Here is a 17,718-nt window from a genome sequence, read left to right as displayed (position 1 = left end):
GGCCTTGGCCTCCTGGTAACAATTCCAGACATTCACAGATCAAGAAGGAATTGCTATGTGGCAATCCCTTGAACCCTTGAGCAAGTCACTACACCTACTTGGGCTCAGCTTTCCTGTCTGTAGAGTGGAGATAGATTGTAATCATTGCTACCTCCTAGGCTGTCGTGAGAGTTAACATGTACATGTAACATCTAATACATGTAAAATACTAACTGAAAGTAATATAGCTACCTGTAGTACAATTGGGGCTATGAGACCACGCCCCTCCATTCACCTGAATCTGGACAACACCCCGAGCCAAACTCCCTAAGCTTCATCCTAAAGCCTACTACCTGGAGGGAAACAAAAGACCCCTGGAAATTTCAAAATCCCAAACCAAGATGCATCCATGTCAGACCTGCCAACATGACCTACAATGACCTTTCTTCACCTGGAGCTTGTTTATGAAAGGCTCATACACATGGACCACCACGCATACATCCAATTATAACAGAGTGGATTCTGGGAATGGACATGTGTAGTAGGCACAGCTGACATGACTCAGCACCCTTCAATCACTCTGTCCATCATGTCCCAAAAACCCTAATGGGAGAAGCCCTCAGCCTAGCCCAACATTTCAAATTCTTAAGCCCAACATATCCACACCCATGCTGTTTTCCTTTCCATCAGCACAAGCGCACTCACTCTGAGTGTAACTTCAACCTTTAAATTTCTTTAGACTTTGGTGCTTTTTCCTTACCATCATGGGCTATGTTCCGTGCTTTAATCATCACACACAAGAACCTGAAAATCTGTCCCAGTAGCCCATCACCTATGATAACAGAAGTATATAATTCTCACTCAGTCATTTCAGATCTTGTCCCAGTTATTGCTCCATTAACAATCTGCTCTAAAATTCTGCAGCCTAATGAAACCCTTTAACTATACTCATGGAATCTGTGGGACAGGAGTCCCAGCAGGCTAATGGGCACGGTGTGCCACTGCTCCACAGTGTCCAGGGCCCCAGCTGGAAGCTTGGTCATCTAGGAGTGGGGGCTGTCTGAGAGCTCGTTCTGGAGCTGGGACTGGGAGCAACCCCAGACTGGTGGCTCCCTCACAAGCGTGTGACCCTGCAGGCAGGCAGGAGAAGCCCGCACCCCAGGGAGTTTGGGGCCTGCCCATGTGCGCTGGCTGAGTGGGGGAGTTCGCGGTGGTGTCTCCGGCCTGCCTCCCTCCCAGACTCCAGGCTCATGTCCAGCCACCCACCGATTTCCACAGGGATGCCCACCGAAGCGTCACGCGCCCGATGCAGAGCTCTCCACCTCCTCTCCCAGCCCTGAGCTGCTCCTCTCTCAGTGCTCGAGTCCTCCCCTCCCCTCCACTCTGCCCACTCTTCTCCATCCCCACTCTCACCTGAGCCAAACTCATCCGTCTCTCCTCTCCCAGCAGGCTCCCAGTGGCTCCCAGTGGCTCCCAGTGGCTCCCTGCTCCTACTCTTGCTCCTGTAACCCTTCTAGAGCTCCCCAGTCACTTGTCAATTGAGATGACCTCTCAAGGCTCTAAAGGATCAGGTCTTAGCCAGTCCCTTCTGGGCTTCTCCCTTTCTACTCTGCCTGTCCACGCCCAGGCTCCAAACCCTGTGATTTCATTTCTGCTGTTCTTTGTACCCCACTAGCTTGTTCTCACCCCAGGGCTTTTGTCCATGCTGTTCCTTCCACCTGGATCCCCAGGTCTCAGCTCAGGTGTCCCCTCCTCAAGTAACCCCATCCCCTGTTAGTGGGGGAGGGGGGCTCCTCAGTCTTTGTGTTCTTGATGAAAGGATTCAGTCATGACACAGAAAAACACTGTGGAAGTAGAGACAGAATTCACTGCAAAGTGCAAAACAGTGTGAGGCAAAAGTACACCCTGAAGGGAAAGGGTGGGCCAATCCAAGGTGGCCAGTGCTCAGGGTGGCAGTGGGTTTCCTTGGGTGTATGCTCAGTAACTCTCGGGGCCTAGGGCACCACGGTATAGTGATTATCATTGCTCTAGTCCCATGGTGATCATGCCTAGGACATTCTGTCTTAGAAGTTAACTCTGGAACGTCTATCTTTCACTGTTGTAAAAGGTCTTCTTTGCTCTTTCCAGGTGGTCAGAGTTTTTCTTGAAGTACACTATCATACTCTAGCTTTTAGTTTAATGTGCATCCTGTGGGTAGATCTTGAAATGTCACTTTTGCTCTCATTGTTTGTCATCAGTGTGCCATTGGCCATGGCAGCCAGGGGTGCTGGGTGTGTGACTGCCTGGTTTTAAGAAAAAAACGACCCTGAAGTCCTGGCTGGCCGCTCAGGGCAGCTGTGCTGTCTGATCTTAAGATCTCTCTGTGCTGGGGCAGAACATTTTTGACCTGAGGCCTAATAGATGATTATAAATGTACACCGAGGTCTTTATGTCTTTAATTATAATTGGCAAAGCAGGGTTTTTGATACTCTTTGTCCCTTTGTCTTTTTGTCTGATAATGTGTAACTACCTGCCTAGCATGCCCAGCCTTGCTCAGTAGCTGATATTTTTGTGGCTCCTTTTGCTGTTTATTTTTCTTCTGGAGTTGGAGTACAATCTCCTTAAGAGCAAAACTCACCAACCCAGCCAGGCCCTGGGGAGCACCTGGCACGGATAGGCATCCAAACCTTACTGTGGGATGAATGGGTGTTGAGTGAGTGAGCCGTGTGTGTGTGTGTGTGTGTGCACGCTCGGAAGGCCAGGCAAGCGTGGACCACTGTGACTGGGGACTCTCCTATTACGACAAAGCTAGGGACCCGGCGGGCCTTACAATATACTGGGAGAACTTCTGGCGGGACTTGAGTGTCGCAGCGTTGCTCCGGGCCCGGGCTCCCCGCGTCCCGCCTCTCTTGGCCAACGTGGCTGCTGCGCGGCGCGGGAGGCAGGGAGGGGCGCAGCCGGGCGGGCCGGAAAGTTTGTCGGCGGCAGCCTCGGAGGGGACTCGGTGGGGGAGGGGATGCACGCCGGGCCCCCAGCGCCCCCAGCACGCCCGCCCGCGGAGCCCGGCTCGCCATGGGTAAGTCCCACCCGGCCACCCCTGGGCTGTGACCCGGGCCGCTGCGGTCCCCACTGCCCTCTCCGCTCCTCCCGCGGGACGGCAGGCCAGGGCAGGGGCCTCGGGCGCCTCCTTCCATCGTCCTTCTGCCCGGGAAGGGAAAGTGGCTGATAGAGAGCACCGAATGCCTCTGGGGCTGGAGCCCGGCTGACCCCAGTCCTGACCACCCAGGCAGGGGAGCTCCCTGTTCTGCGGAGGAGGAAGTGGAGGCTCCCAAAGGAGCAACGTTCATCAGCTCGCTGGGCCCTACGGTGTTGGCACTGTTCGGCCTGCAGTAGGCAAAGCAGACACCCCCACTCCCAGGCAGCCCTGGACACCAGGGGCTGGGGACAGCCCCGCGCAGAACTGGCGTTGGTGGGGAATTTCTGTGTCCCTCTCTGGATTCAGAGATTCCAAGGGCCATTCAGCCCCTCATTCTTTAGTGAGCATCTACTTTGGGCCACACGTAGGTGTTGGAGATTCCCAGTGAGCAAGACATCTCTCTCATCTTTGAGGAGGTGGGTAAACACGTGGATGAATAAGATACAGTGTGGAACACAGAAAATGAGGCCCCAGCACATGCGTTTGGCAGGCAGGCAGGAAGGGTGGGCTTCCTGGAGCTGAGCCCTTACTCAGAAGTAGGCCTTGCTGAGTTTTGGGAGAAGAGCTTCCCAGTAACAAGAACAGCAAGTGCAAAGGCCCTGAGGCAAGGATTCGCTGGTGTGCCCCAGGACGGTGTTGGTGGACCCCAGTGGACACGGGGCAGGGGTGAGCAGTGGCCAGATCCCGCAGGGCCTTGTAGGGTGAGAAGCTTGGGTCTTATTCCAGATGATATGGCTGGAAGGTTTTTTAACTGGAGTGGGGGTGGGAGAGTGTGACCTGAATTATCTCTTAAAACCTCATTCTGTTGTTCTGTGCGGAATCATAGCTAACATTGGCTATAAGGGTAGGCAAGTATATGAGGTAGATATTATCCCATTTGTAGGTAGAGGACCTCAGAGAGGTTAAGTGAGTTACCCAAGGTCACACAGCTGTGGAGAAGAGAAGCTGGGATCGAATTCCAACACTCTGGCTGATTTCCTAACTGCTTTTCCCCCCCGGCCTCTCCACACGACAGTGGGACAGCTGCTGAGCAACTCCAGCTCTGACTCTACAATCCATCCCTTAACATCACCGCACAGCACTCCCAAGCCTGAGGGAAACTGAGGCCCAGAGAAGTCAAAGTCTTCCCCAGAATACTCAGCTTGCCTCTAGCTCCTTGCTATTACCCCTCTTGTCCCTCCTAAGTTAATTCCACAGCTAGTGTCTAACCAGTGGTGACAAACCTATGGCACGCGTGCCGCAGCGGGCTGTTTGCATCATAGAAACCTCTAAAAGGTTTGCCATTGCTGAAGCATACAATATGGGTACGGCGGGGCTGGGTGATGAAGGCCTGCATGCGTGCGTGCGTGCGTGCAGGGACTGGGGTGTCCCCAGGACCTGCCCTGCCCAGAGGCCCTAGGCCGCGCTCTCCGTGGCAGGCCAGGGAGTGGGCTCCGTCAGCTCCAGGACCAGGAATGGGCTCCGGCCCCACTGCTCCCACTTTCCATGACGTGGAGCGTCTGTCACCTTCTCTGACCTTCACGTAGTCGCTATAAAACACCCTTATTCCGGTGGGCCATGAGAACCATGTGTGAAAATGAACTTGAAATGCTCAACTCATGACCTCCACTGGGTACGTGGTCAGTAAATGTGAGGTTTTATTTTTTTATCACATCTGATTTGGGGACTTTGGAGTCAAACTGCGTCAGTTCAAATCCCTGCTGTCTCTTACACCCTGTGCCACCTTGGGCAAATGTCTTTACCTCTCTGGGCCTCACCGTTTTGTCTGTAGACTGGGAATAACAGTTCCACCTGTGTCGTGGGGCTGACAACAGGGCAGGGTGTCTCCCGACAAAGGACCAGGTAGGGATGCTCGGTAACAGATGTGAATACCTAGGGCTTCCAGGGGAGGTGAGGTGAGCTGAGGCGAAGAGGGAGAAGAGTGGACATTTGGGGAACCAGGGCAGTGCAAGCAGGAGGACCATCGGGTGTAAAGACAGAGCAGTGTGACAGTGCACAGTATGTCCCCGGAACAGAAGTGTCTCGGGAGAGGGGTGCTGGTGGGGACAGGCACAGGACCAGGACAAGGGGGAGGAGTGGCTGAGGAGCTAGGGCCAGCAGGAAAGGGCCTTGGATGTCACACTGAGGAGTCTGGACTTGCTTGCGTGGGTGGTAGGGACCGCGGAGAGGCTAAGAGGGAATGGCCCTCCCCAGTCTTTCTGGTGGCCCTGAAATCTTCGGGGCTGTCAGTTCTAGCTCCCTGGGACAGTGTGACTTCACCGTAATTCATGACTTGGGTTTTCAAGACAGCCTGCTCCTCCTCCGCCTCTGCCCTGCTGTCTCCTGCCTCTCTTACCTCTGGTCCGCCCTTCTCGCTGGGAGGGGCCTGCAGAAAGCTCTTCAGTGTGTCGGTGTGGGACCTAGCCCATTGCTTCCTGGCTGTGAGAATGCCCCAAGCCTCAGTTTCTCCAGCTGCAAAGTGGGTTGAGTGCAGCAGTGCCCCTTGGGGTGTTACATGGATGAATCCAGAGCAGGCACATGGCGGCACTCGAGAAGCGAGATCTGGAGTTATTCGCATTTCATCTCCCTTTGCCTTCCTCTCAGCCACTGTGAGCCCAGTCTGCACTGATATGTTTTCCAGCAGAGCCTGTGGGCAGTCAGCTTGGCCTTGGCCTTGGCCTTTGGCTGGACTCCCTTTCACCCCAGTGGTAACCTAGAGATGACGAACAGTCCTGTGCTTTTGCTTCGATTGCTTCACATGGCCTGGAAGGACTGTCCCCTGCAGGAGTGAAGCCCAAGGACCAAGGGGCAAGGAAAGGGCTGGTGAGGACGGTGGGACCTGGGCAGGTAGTCATCCGGGATGTTCCTGGGGAGCTCAGCCAGGGAATGGGGCAGGGGGCAGGGAGAGGGGGAGAGGCTTTCGGTTGAGGCTCACTGCCCACTACTTCTGACTTTGGGCCAGGCACTTGCTTTCTCTGGCCGTCAAGATATCCACTTATAAGCAACACAGCAGCCCACCTCATAAAGGCACCTTTTTATAAGTAAATCGATTAAAATAAAATACCTCTTTCTTTCTTTCTTCCTTTCTTCCTCTCCTCTCTCTCTCTCTCTCTCTCTCTCTCTCTCTCTTTTTGGTACAGGGGATCAAACTCAGGACCTTGCACTTTGAAGGCAGACGGTGGAACCACTGAGCTAAATCCCCCACCCAAACACCCAAACACCTGTTTCTTGTATCACATTAGCCAACTTTCAAATATCCACATGTAGCTGGTCATATCCAACTGCTCAGATACAGAAGTTTCTATCATTGAAGAAAATTCTCCTGGCTAGTGCTGTTCTAAGAAGAAAGGAAATAGAATGTAAACACTCAAATCAGCAGGGGCGGGGTGTGCAACAACAACAAAAACTTAACTGATTTATCAAAAACAAGAATGGGGAGAAAAATATCTTGATAGTGCAAGTGCAGTGAACAGAAGACACAAAAATGAATGGCAGGAGCAGATTCAAGCTTATCAGTAATTGTAATAAACGTGAGTAAGTTCATTTTTAAAGGAGAAACTCTCAGCCTGAACTTGAAAGCATCTAGATCTATGCTGCTTTTTTTCCCAGGTTGGGGGCCGGTTGGGGATTGAACCCAGGGCCTTTGCACTGAGCTACATCTACAGCCCTTGTTCTAAATTTTTTTATTTTGAGACAGGGTCTTGCTTGTAGGGGACAGGGGAAGGGGACGTTACCAGAACCCCTGCAGTGAGTCCTGGTCTCCTGCGAGCCACGGCAGCACACGGCGAATGACAGGAAAGGTAGAAAAATGAGACTGAGAAGAAGCTGAGCTTTGGGTCTGATCAGTGCTGCTCTGGGCAGCAAAGACAAAGCCCCCAGCTTACCGCACCTTTTATTCAGTACATCGGGAGAAACAAATGTAACAGATGACTTGCAGAGAGTTCAGTAGTTCACATTGGGATAAACAAGGTGTAACAGAAGGCTTGCAGAGAGTTCAGTACATCTCCGGCAAACAAGATGTTAATCAGTCCAAGAACAATGAGGAACTGAGCAGATGTTTGTTCTCCCAGGATGTTTCTTGTCCTGGAGAATCACAGCATCACTGGATCACTGAAGTCTCAGTTGTGACCGGAGGCCAAACTGGAGTTATTCTGTAGCTGGGCTGTAGGCAAGAGAACTAGGCTAACCAAATGATGTATCCCTAGAGTTATGTAGCATCGCTCCCAACACTTGCTAAATTGCTAAATTGTCCAGGTGGGGCTGGGACTTGCTAATCTCCTGCCTTCACACTTGATGTTCCCTCATCTCGTCTGTTTCTCTGCCAGATTTGCCATCGCTTTGCCCTCTCTTTATGTAGATTTCTGTTCAGATGCCCCCTCCACAGAGGGCCCCTAGCTGACAACCCTATTTACAACAGTATTCCCTTATCGCTGTCAATCCTCTTTTGCTGCTTTATTGTTCCATGACATCTATCACCAAATGAAATTATATCAGATGTTTATCATCTGCCTATGCCTGGCAGAATGTCAGGTCCTTGACAACACCACTGTATTGCTGGCCTCAAGAAGGCCACCTCACGTGTAGCAGGTGCCAGATAAGTCTGGGTGGATGGATGGATGGATGGATGGGCAGATGGGTGTGTGGATGGGTATATAAAGGACGGAATACAAAGATAAGTGGAAGAATAGATGGATTTGTGGATAGATGGATTCATAAATCAATGGGTGGTTGAACAAATTAATGAGTAGATAAATGGAGAGATAGATGGATGAATACTTGGGTGGATGCATGGAAGCTGGATGGATGATGGATGGATGGACGAACCAATCAATGGATTGATAGATGGATATGTAGATGGACAGATAGAAGAAACGGGGAAGAAAGTAGGGAGGAAGGAAAGAAGGAAGCAATCAAGGAAAGGTAAATGAATGAATGAACATGTGGTTGAATAGTAGACGGTTGGATGGAGGATGTGACAGATGGGGGGATGTTGGATGCATGCTCTGGCAAGAAAGCATTCTGACTCTATGCTGTCATTTTCATTTTCCAGGCTGTCCTCCACCTGTGCTGCCCCTGTGTGCCTCTGTGTCTTTGTTGGGTGGCCTGACCTTTGGCTATGAACTGGCAGTCATATCAGGTGCCCTATGGCCACTGCAGCTTGACTTTGGGCTGAGCTGCGCACAGCAGGAACTCCTGGTGGGCAGCCTGCTCCTGGGGGGGCTCCTCGCCTCCCTGGGGGGTGGCTTCCTTATTGACCGCTATGGCAGGAAGCGAACCATCCTGGGGAGCAACCTGGTGCTAGTGGCGGGCAGCCTGAGCCTGGGCCTGGCTGGTTCCCTTCCCTGGCTGGTCCTGGGCCGCTCGGCTGTTGGCTTCGCCATCTCACTCTCCTCCATGGCCTGCTGTATCTACGTGTCAGAGCTAGTGCGACCTCGGCAGCGGGGAGTGCTGGTGTCCCTCTATGAGGCAGGGATCACTGTGGGCATCCTGCTCTCGTATGCCCTCAACTATGCCCTGGCCAGCGCCCCCTGGGGGTGGAGGCACATGTTCGGCTGGGCTGCAGCGCCTGCTCTCCTTCAATCTCTCAGCCTCCTCTTCCTCCCAGCTGGTACAGAGGAGCCCGCAGTGTATAAGGACATCATTCCACTACAGGGAGGTGAGGCCACCAAGCTAGGCATGGGGAGGCCACGCTACACCTTTCTGGACCTCTTCAGGGCCCGGGATAACATGCGAGGCCGGACCACAGTGGGGCTGGGGTTGGTGCTTTTCCAGCAGCTAACAGGGCAGCCCAATGTGCTGTGCTACGCTTCCACCATCTTCCACTCAGTCGGCTTCCGTGAAGGGTCCTCCGCTGTGCTGGCCTCCGTAGGGCTGGGTGTGGTGAAGGTGGCAGCTACCCTGACCGCCATGGGGCTGGTGGACCATGCTGGCCGCAGAGTCCTACTGCTTGCTGGTTGTGCCCTCATGGCCCTGACGGTCAGTGGCATAGGCCTTGTCAGCTTTGTGGTGCCCATGGACTCCGGCCCCAGCTGCCTGGCCATGCCCAACACCACCCAGAAGACAAGCCTCCCCGGAGGCTCTGGACTGCTAAAGGACCCATCTCTACCTCCTACGCCAAGAACCAGAGGGGACCAGTGGGAGCCAATCTTGTCAACCGCTAAGCAAACCAAGTTCCATCCAGGACCCAGAGCTGCCACAGCTACTCCCCTGACAGCCCTGGGCACCACCTCTTTGGGGCTCCCTGATCCCACCCCAGAACACACACTGCTGCGCTGGACAGCACTGATCTGCCTGATGGCCTTTGTGAGCGCCTTCTCCTTTGGCTTTGGACCAGGTAAGTGGAATATCTCGCAGGTAAGTCTGGAGCCTCCTCCTACCCCTCTGACAGCAGCTCAAGGCCCTATCAGTTTAGAGGGGCATTGGAGGCAGATTGGCCCGAAGCTTCAGTACTCCTCCCCGGCTGGGGCCCTAAAATAACTCAACTATAAAAGTTTACTTGAAAGAAATTTAATGCCAGGACTGTTCTGGTCTCCACACTGAAAGGCTGTGTCCCAGGAGACCCCTGAGTCCTGAGCAAATGGAGGTCATGGTCACCCAAAAGGGACTCTTGCCACCATAAAGGGGAATGAAGCTGGGGAGATTCTGATGTCAGGAGCCTGACATTTTCCCTGACTCACATGGCCAGGAGGCTACCTGCTTAGCCCATTGGTGCCAGGCCTCAGCCCAGGTGCAGGCGAGTTCACTTGTGGATCTGATTCACATCCACGTTGGGCGCCAAATGTAGGGAACAGGGAAAGGGGACGTTACCAGAACCTCTGCAGTAAGTCCTAGTCTCCTGCAAGCCGCGGCAGCACACGGCGAATTACAGGAAAGGTAGAAAAATGAGACTGAGAAGAAGCTGAGCTTTGGGTCTGATCAGTGCTGCTCTGGGCGGCAAAGATGGAAGCCCCCAGCTTACCTCACCTTTTACTCAGTACATGGGGAAACAGAGGTAACAAGTGAAATGCAGAGTTCAGTACCTCACATTGGGATAAACAAGGTGTAACAAAAGGCTGGGGGGCAGTGGAAATCTAAGAACAATGAAGAACTATGCAGATGAAGATTTGGTTCCTCCCTGGTGTCTCCCACAGGAGTGGTCTTGTCCTGGAGATTGCAGCATCTGGGGGGGATCACTGAGGTCTCAGTTGTGACCGGAGGTCAAAATGCAATGATGTCTGGAATGTTCTAGCTGGGCTGTAGGCAGGAGAACTAGGCCTACTCAAATGATTTTTCCCTAGAATTATGTAGCATTGCTCCCTACACCCAGGAGCCCCTCTGCTCTCTTGTCCTAGTGACCTGGCTCGTCCTCAGTGAGATCTACCCTGGGGAAGTCCGCGGGAGAGCCTTCGCCTTCTGCAACAGCTTCAACTGGGCCGCCAACCTCTTCATCAGCCTCTCCTTCCTCGACCTCATTGGTGAGTTCTTTGATCTCATCCCTTAGCCCAGTTCTATCCAGATCCAGAAACAGTTTCCCTCAACAGAGCCAGGGCTCTGGTATCAGTTGGGTCACAAGTGACAGAAAACCCAATGTAGCCCAACTTATGTACAAAAGGGAATATTCTGTATTAAGTCATTGACAAGAGCACGGTAAGGTGGCTTCAAGCAGAGCTGATCCCTGGGCTCTATTACAGCTGTTGCCCATCTTTCACCCCTTTCACCTCTGCTTGTCACTTCACACCCAGGCAGACCAGGCTCACGGGACAAAGATAGCTGCCGGCAGGCCTCTGCAGCTTGGCAGCTGGGGAAAGAGACCCCCTTTCCCACTGGCTCCAACCTAAGTCCTGGGACAAGCCCTCATCGGCGCGGCAAGATCACGGTGGCTATTCTGATGCCTAGGCCTCCTTCACTCTGGGTTCCGAGGCACAATACAGTACTTAAGACTCAGTTCCTTTCCTTCTCCTTGGGGCCAAGAGTTCCCACCTCAGGGGCACAGCCAATTCATGGAGCTGTGGAGGACACTGGGCGAGGAAGCCACCCAGCAAGAGTGTCTCCTGGCACAGTTTTAGGGCTCCAGGCTTCTCCCTGCTGCCTGAGATTTCAGGCATTCCTGCAAGTGGGGAATGACTGAGTGAGACAGAGGGGAGGGAAGGAGCAGAGGGAAAGGGGAAGAAGATGGGAAAGAAGAGGGGACAGGCTTATTATCATCCACATTTCATGGATGGAAAAAATACGCCCTTCCCAAGTCCAGCCAGGTGGTCAGGGGACAGGAATCCGGCCCTCCTGATTCCCAATCAGAACTTCACCAGCCAGGCTGCTTGGAAGAAGTGTGCCCATGGCTGTGGGTAGACAGAACCACATCCAAAACATAATCTGTGCTTTTGGAGCAACCAAGTCCCTTCCTTTACAGCCTTCTTTCTCTGTCTTGGGTCAGCTGACTTCCAAAGACTCGGGGTCATCTCCACCCTGGTCTCTGGCACCGGAACCCTGCCCCCACCTGTGGCTCCAAGAGGAAGCAGTGCAGGGCTGCTTGAGCCCCTGGTCCAGGGACAGAGTCTCTGTCTCTTCTTCTCCCCGACCAGTCAGACTCAGGCCAAAGTGGCCAAAGCTCATCTCTCTGAACGACCGATTCACCAAATGACCCGTTGCTGGGATTTCTGGGTGTTACTTTTGAAGCTGGGCTTTGTCAAGGCTGTGTCCCCGTAGCTGTTTCCCGCCAAGCTGAATGTCACTGCCTCAGTTCAGGTGTCCACATTCTGAGCATGGCTAATGTGTTAGATGTGCATGAGTGATCTTGCCCCGATTTGGGTTGGTGGGTTTGTGCCCTGGCTCCTTCCCTACCTCTGGGATGGTTGGTCAGATTTGTGCCTTCAGGTACTTATTGATGGTTCCTTGGCCATTCCAAAAACCTGTGATCCTGAGCCTTTGAGTGAATTGACCTTCAGCACTCCACCTAGAACCTTCCAGAAGGCCCAGGCTGTGTGGCACTCATACCTGCCCTCCTGTCCCCAGGTGCCATTGGCTTGTCCTGGATCTTCCTGCTTTATGGACTGACCGCTGTCCTTGGTCTTGGCTTCATCTACTTTTTTGTTCCTGAAACAAAAGGCCAGTCGCTGGCGGAGATAGACCGGCAGTTCCAGAGCGGTCGGTAAGGAGGTGGATGTGGATGGGCAGGTCCACGGGGGAAAGAGCCACCCTCAAACCTGGGCCAGGGCTTGGGACTTCAGCCCTCACCCTCTCTCTTTGCTGGATGTCTGTTTCCTTTCCTCCCATCTCTTCCTGCCTGGACGCCCTGAGTTTTGTCATGGTCTCACAGTTGCTTTATGTCTTCCTACAGCAGCTTTTCATTTGACTCTAAGACCCAGCTCACAGAGTTTTTTAAATCTCTCAATTACAGAACCAGAGGTCAGGGCAGGGGAATCTTAAAACCATAGAACCTTAAATTCATGGAACCCACCCTGGAGAAACAAAATTTTGTACCTGTGGCTTTTAAAATTTCATAGAAGCCTGACATGGCAGTGCACACCTATAATCCCAGATACTCAGAAGGCCGAGGCAGGAGGATCAAAAGTCTTAGAGAGACCCTGACTCAAAACAAAACAAAACACAGCCAGGGATTTAGCTCAGTGGTTCCACTGCCTGCCTCGAAAGCACAAGGTCCTAAGTTGGATCCCCGGTACCAAAAACAAAACAAAACAAAGAAACAAGCAAAAATTACACACAGAACACTTTTGGGTTTAATCCATTTATTCTGTGACTATTTATTAAGTCCTTACAATGGGGAGGTCAGTGTTTGAGGCCTTAGGAAATGTGACAGATATTAAGAATGACAAGTTTCTTACAGTTGGGTGTGGTGGGACATGTCAATAATCCCAGCACTCAGGAAGCTGAGGCAGGAGGATTACCTTGAGCTCAAGACTAGCCTGGGCTATGTAGTGAGTTCAAGGCCAGCCTGAACTCACTACATAGCCAGAGCCTATTTCAAAAACAAACAAACAATTAAAAAAAAGAATGACAAGTTTCTTGCCCTCATGGGGACAGAAAATAAGCCAATATATGCATAAACATTTATCTGCTGATATGTAATTAGAAGAAAATGAAACCAGCCATTTTTTTGCCAGGGGGTCAAGAGCAGAGAGGGGGAACAGAGGAGACAGGGTTCTGGCTACATTAGAGTAGGTAGTCAGAGAGAGAGGATTTTCTGAGGAGGTACAGTTCAGCTAGTGAGAAGGAGGCAGCCATGTGAAAGTGAGGGGAGGAACATTCCAGGTAGAGAGAATGGCAAGTGCAAAGGCCCTGTGGTGGGAATATTATCTGGCATAAACAAGGAAGAAGGGAGCTATTGTGGCTGGAACAGAGGAAGGGAGGGAGGACCCACAGGAAACCAGAGCAGCCAGATAAGTAGGAGGTAGTAAGTGAGTTCTTTAGGTCAGAGAGGAGAGTTCAGAATCATAGCATCATAGGACCTTAAGCCATTGAATAAGAGAAGAGCAGATGGGAGTCTTTGAAGGGGCCTCAGTGTGCTACAGTCCTAAGCATCCTTGGCAGGTGTCCCCAGCCCCTTTCTGTAGTAAGACTCTCCATTCTATTACCCTGAGAGATTTTTAAATATCATCCTGATACTGAGTGGCCCCAGCCTCCCTATAGCTGCCTGCCAGCCTGGCCCCCATCGGGCTCCTGAAGCCAAGAAGGCCTGGTCTGGTGTAAACCCTCTAACCTGGTCCTCCCTGGCCCAGAGTGCCTCTGCCAGCTGGACTCTGGGTTGTGGGGTGACTCACACCTGTAGCTGCATTAGTTAGGAAGCAGCCTCGGCGACTTGGAGCGGTCCCAGTGTAGGCATCCAGGGCTGGGTTGGCAGCTGTGCTCACGGGGCTCACTTGGGGGCCCAGGCCCCTTCTGTCTTGTTGCTCTGCCATCTCCTCAGCATTGCCTTTTCCATAGGGTGCGAGATGTCCTGCACTACTTCCCGCAGGAGGGCACAGTCGAGGTCAGATCCAGCCATGTCCCTTTGGACAGAACTGACGATGCCAACATGCAGGGGAGGCTGAGAAACATGGTCATGAACCTGGGCAGCCATGCGCACAGCTGAGAATCCAGGGTTCTGTTCTTCGCTGCCCAGAATTCCTGCCGGGCTGGTTTTGTTGTGAGAATATTCCAGACCCAGCCTCTGGGACAAAGAGTGAAAGAGACAGAGAGGCAGGCGGTAAGGCAGGATGGAGGGAAGTGTCAGGCTGGGCCTGGGGGCTCAGGTCACAGTTAGGGGTGTTGGGAGAGTTCCCAGGCAGGCCTGGGCCCCACCATGCATTCCGTAGTGGAGGGGGCTGCGGACATCAGAGCCACAGGGCAGAGTGAAAGACACTTGACCTTGTCTCTCATGGACCAGGACAGCTCCCAGGATTTTGACACAGGAAGTAATGGTACATTCTTTTCAGCACCAGCTGTTGAGTCCCGTGTCGCTCCACACCAGAGTGACAGTCCCAGGAGAAATTCTGATTGGCCAAGCTTGATTTATGTGCCCCACCCTATAACCCCCAACTCAGGCAGGATAGGGCAGGGCTTCTTGACAGACAGCCCTACAAGACCACCTGCTGCAGAGGAGACTCAAGGCTGAGGAGCCCGTAGATACTGGGCGGAGCCAATACCCACCACTAGGGGGCCCCTTCTGCTTATGTCCCTGTGCCTCGGGTGTGCATGTGAGGAGCGGGGATCTACATCTCACCCCATTCCCTGGAGTGATGCTGTCTTAAAAAAAGAACGAAGGGCAAAGGGAAGAGCAAGAGCAAAGGCCCTGATGTTGGGTGTCCCGAGAGAGACAGGAGGCCAATGTGGCCAGGGAGCAATGGGCACTTGGGAGAAGGCCATGATGTCTGAGGGGGCCGTGGTGAGAGGCCTGGGCATTGGGTGAGTCTCCTAAGCAGGCGACCGGATCTGGCTTTTATGTTTAGAAAATTGACTCAGCTGTAATGGGATGAGGGTGGCACAGGCAGGAAGCCTGGGAGGAGCTGCTGGGTGTCCTGGCGAGAGAAGATGCCAGTGCTGTAGAGGCAGGAGGCTAAGGGGCCAGGTGGGAGTGCGAATGGGAGTGAGAGGCCCCCGTGAGGTCCCCTGTGGCCCCCAGGGAAGGCTCCCAGCCCTGCCACCCTCTGATCCCTGTCACTCTCCCCGCCGACAGGTTCATCCTGAGCTTTGGCTGCAGGCAGAACTCAGCAGGCATCCAGTACAGTCGCATCAAGGTCTCCATGGCCTCCTGAGGAGTCCACCCACCCGGAAGAGGCAGGCACGTCAGTGTCTGCAGACCAACTCCAGCTTCCTGCCTGCTGGGCCTGCAGCACGAGGTCCAGGAGGCCCTTTGGGAGTGACCCCTGCCCCAAAGGAGGGCTCTGTATTGGGTTCAGAGATGAAAGTCTGAGAGGCCTGAACTCTCCTTAAGTGTGAGGCTCAGAGGGCCCTTGAGGACCTGTCTTCGTGCCTCATTTTCCCCACTGACTTTGCAGGGGTTTTTTGTTGTTGTTGTTGTTGTTGTTTTTGGTACCGGGGATGGAACTCAGGTCCTTCCACTTGCAAGGCAGGTGGCGGAATGCAGTATTTTTAATGAGAATATTATACAGTCTTCCTTGGACTTTCTGGAGTTTTTTGGACCCTGGACTTTCTCAAGTAATCTTTGGGGTACCAATCCTGGCAGGAAGTGTCTCCTAGAATCCCCCCTAAATCCACTGTGGATATCATATTCTCTGCTGTCTTTTTCCATCTGGCAGGGAGTTTTTAGTCAGAGAGAATCCTGCTTCTGGGATCTTAGCTCCCAGTCTTGCTCATCTCTAATTCTCTTGCCAAAGATATTTATCATTTACTTGAAACTGACTGCTTGGCAGGCCCTGGATTCTAATCCTGGTTCTGCTGGTAACATTCTTCTATGAGCCTGGGCCTCAGTTTCCCCAATACGTGCAATGGGAGGCTTGAACTAGGCTGTCCTTGAGACCTCTTCTGACCCCAGTGGGCTGGAATCCTAAAAGCTGGTGACACAACAGACACTCAAGTGGGGCCCTTCTCACCCTCCGGTTGCTAGCATCGCTTTGGAGGATTCAAGTTTTCATTTGAAGGAAAGGAGAATAGTATTCCAGAGCTGTGCACACTAAGATCCAAGGCATGTGACAGATGCCAGAGTCCTCTGCCAGGAGGCTTTGCCGGAAGGAGGTGTTTGAAGGTCGCACACCTTGGGGTCAGTGTGGCCTCTGCTAACAGACCTCTCAGCTTCTATTTCCTCATTTGCAAAATGGGAACAGTTGTGCCCCGATGGTGTATTTAACCCCTGTGTCCCTTGGCCCGTGACTGCTCCTCTCTGTTTCTGGAGACTTCTTTATCCAGGGATGTGCTGGAGCTGGCTTGTGAGGGCTGATTATTAAACTGGTTGTTAAACACAGCTGTTACTAAAAATACATTATTTGAACTTATAATTAAATGCATTGTATAAAAGACAAAGGTAATGAATACTCAACACTCACTGACTCCAAATTATCTTAATACACTTTTCTGTTATCTGTTTTCAGCTGGCCCCAGAAGTGTGCTTGCATCACACAGGTTAGGGAATGCTACAAATCAGGGCTTGATTTTTTGGGGGGGATCGAACTCGTGTCCTTGTTCTTTCGCAGCAGGCAGCGAAACCACTGAGCTAAAATCCCCAGCCCACGGCTTGATTTATTGTTTTGTTGACTTTCCAGAGCTAACAACTGCTGGACCAAATGTTAGTAATGCGAATTAAACTTAAAAGTGTGCCATGTTTGTAGCTGATACATTGTAAGTAGAAAAAAAAAAAACTAAAGGAATATTTTTCCACTGTTCCTAAACTATTGTCCAGTTTAGCAGACCCTGTGCTCACCTCATCGGTGAAGGAATTCTGAAACACTGTATACCCTAATTGCTTTTTTAAACTTTGAAATTGCAGCACTTGGGCTCGAACCCAGTGAGTGCCGAGCAACATTCCCAGCCCTTTTTTAGTTTTAATTTTAATACCCTGGCCAGCCTTGAACTTGAGACCCTCCTGCCTCCTTCTCCTAAGCAGCTGTGATTACAGGTGTGTGCTACCACGCCCAGCTTAATTGCTCTACTCTTCTTGTCTCATTTATTAATGTAAATAAGGATTTCAATCAGCTTTCATGATGGGTAATTATCAAGCATTTTTATTTGTAGTCTAATTTTGTCACATCATGGGTGAATTGCAGTGATAGTCGGCTTGGGATACAAGAGATTAGCTTAAAAAATCAACAAAAGGATTCTGTGAGAATTAATTGGCATCCGAAATTTGCACAAGAGGAGTTACAATAAAGAGCGTTTACAATACAGAGTTTGTTATTATTTGTAAGTTGTGTGCCCCAAGCTCATCCTTTATCTCAGTAGAAGTCACACCTGTGCACATGCCTGCTTTTCTCTGGAGGACAGGGAAGTGTCGACCAGCACAGGCCTGTGTGACAGCCCCCTACGATCTCACGGTGGAACCAAAGCTCTCCGCTCACCTTTCCCTGCCTATCAGCTGGAAGGACCACCTTTCTACTCTTCGGGTGGCTCCTTCCCTTTCTGGATCAGCATCAAAATCTCCGAGAGGTGAGGAGTGTCAC

The 17,718-nt window shown here is 52.0% G+C and overlaps 1 protein-coding gene across 5 annotated transcripts; it reads left to right on the top strand.

Annotated features, from left to right (window-relative positions):
* The first annotated feature begins 2,560 nt into the window (after window positions 1–2,560).
* Slc2a10 (solute carrier family 2 member 10) lies at window positions 2,561–17,443 on the top strand. Of its 5 annotated transcripts, none has more exons than XM_087197780.1 (5): window positions 2,561–3,034; window positions 5,778–9,467; window positions 10,465–10,587; window positions 12,122–12,257; window positions 15,282–17,443. In XM_087197780.1, the coding sequence occupies exons 2-5, from the start codon at window positions 8,066–8,068 to the stop codon at window positions 15,358–15,360; spliced, it is 1,740 nt and encodes a 579-aa protein (XP_087053906.1). In that variant the 5' UTR covers window positions 2,561–3,034; window positions 5,778–8,065; the 3' UTR covers window positions 15,361–17,443. The 5 variants fall into 5 exon arrangements, with proteins under 5 accessions (XP_087053906.1, XP_087053905.1, XP_087053903.1 ...); XM_087197779.1 differs by having other exon boundaries at window positions 5,775–9,467; XM_087197777.1 differs by having other exon boundaries at window positions 5,738–9,467.
* The last annotated feature ends 275 nt before the right edge of the window (window positions 17,444–17,718 follow it).

The sequence above is a fragment of the Heterocephalus glaber genome, unplaced genomic scaffold, assembly GCF_053883595.1.
Source record: "Heterocephalus glaber isolate CG9 unplaced genomic scaffold, H.glaber_assembly_v1.0 deba00001673, whole genome shotgun sequence".
In the NCBI taxonomy this organism is placed as follows: domain Eukaryota; kingdom Metazoa; phylum Chordata; class Mammalia; order Rodentia; family Bathyergidae; genus Heterocephalus; species Heterocephalus glaber.
The sequence above is the reverse complement of the archived record's forward strand: the minus strand, read 5'-3'. Positions and strand labels throughout refer to the sequence as shown.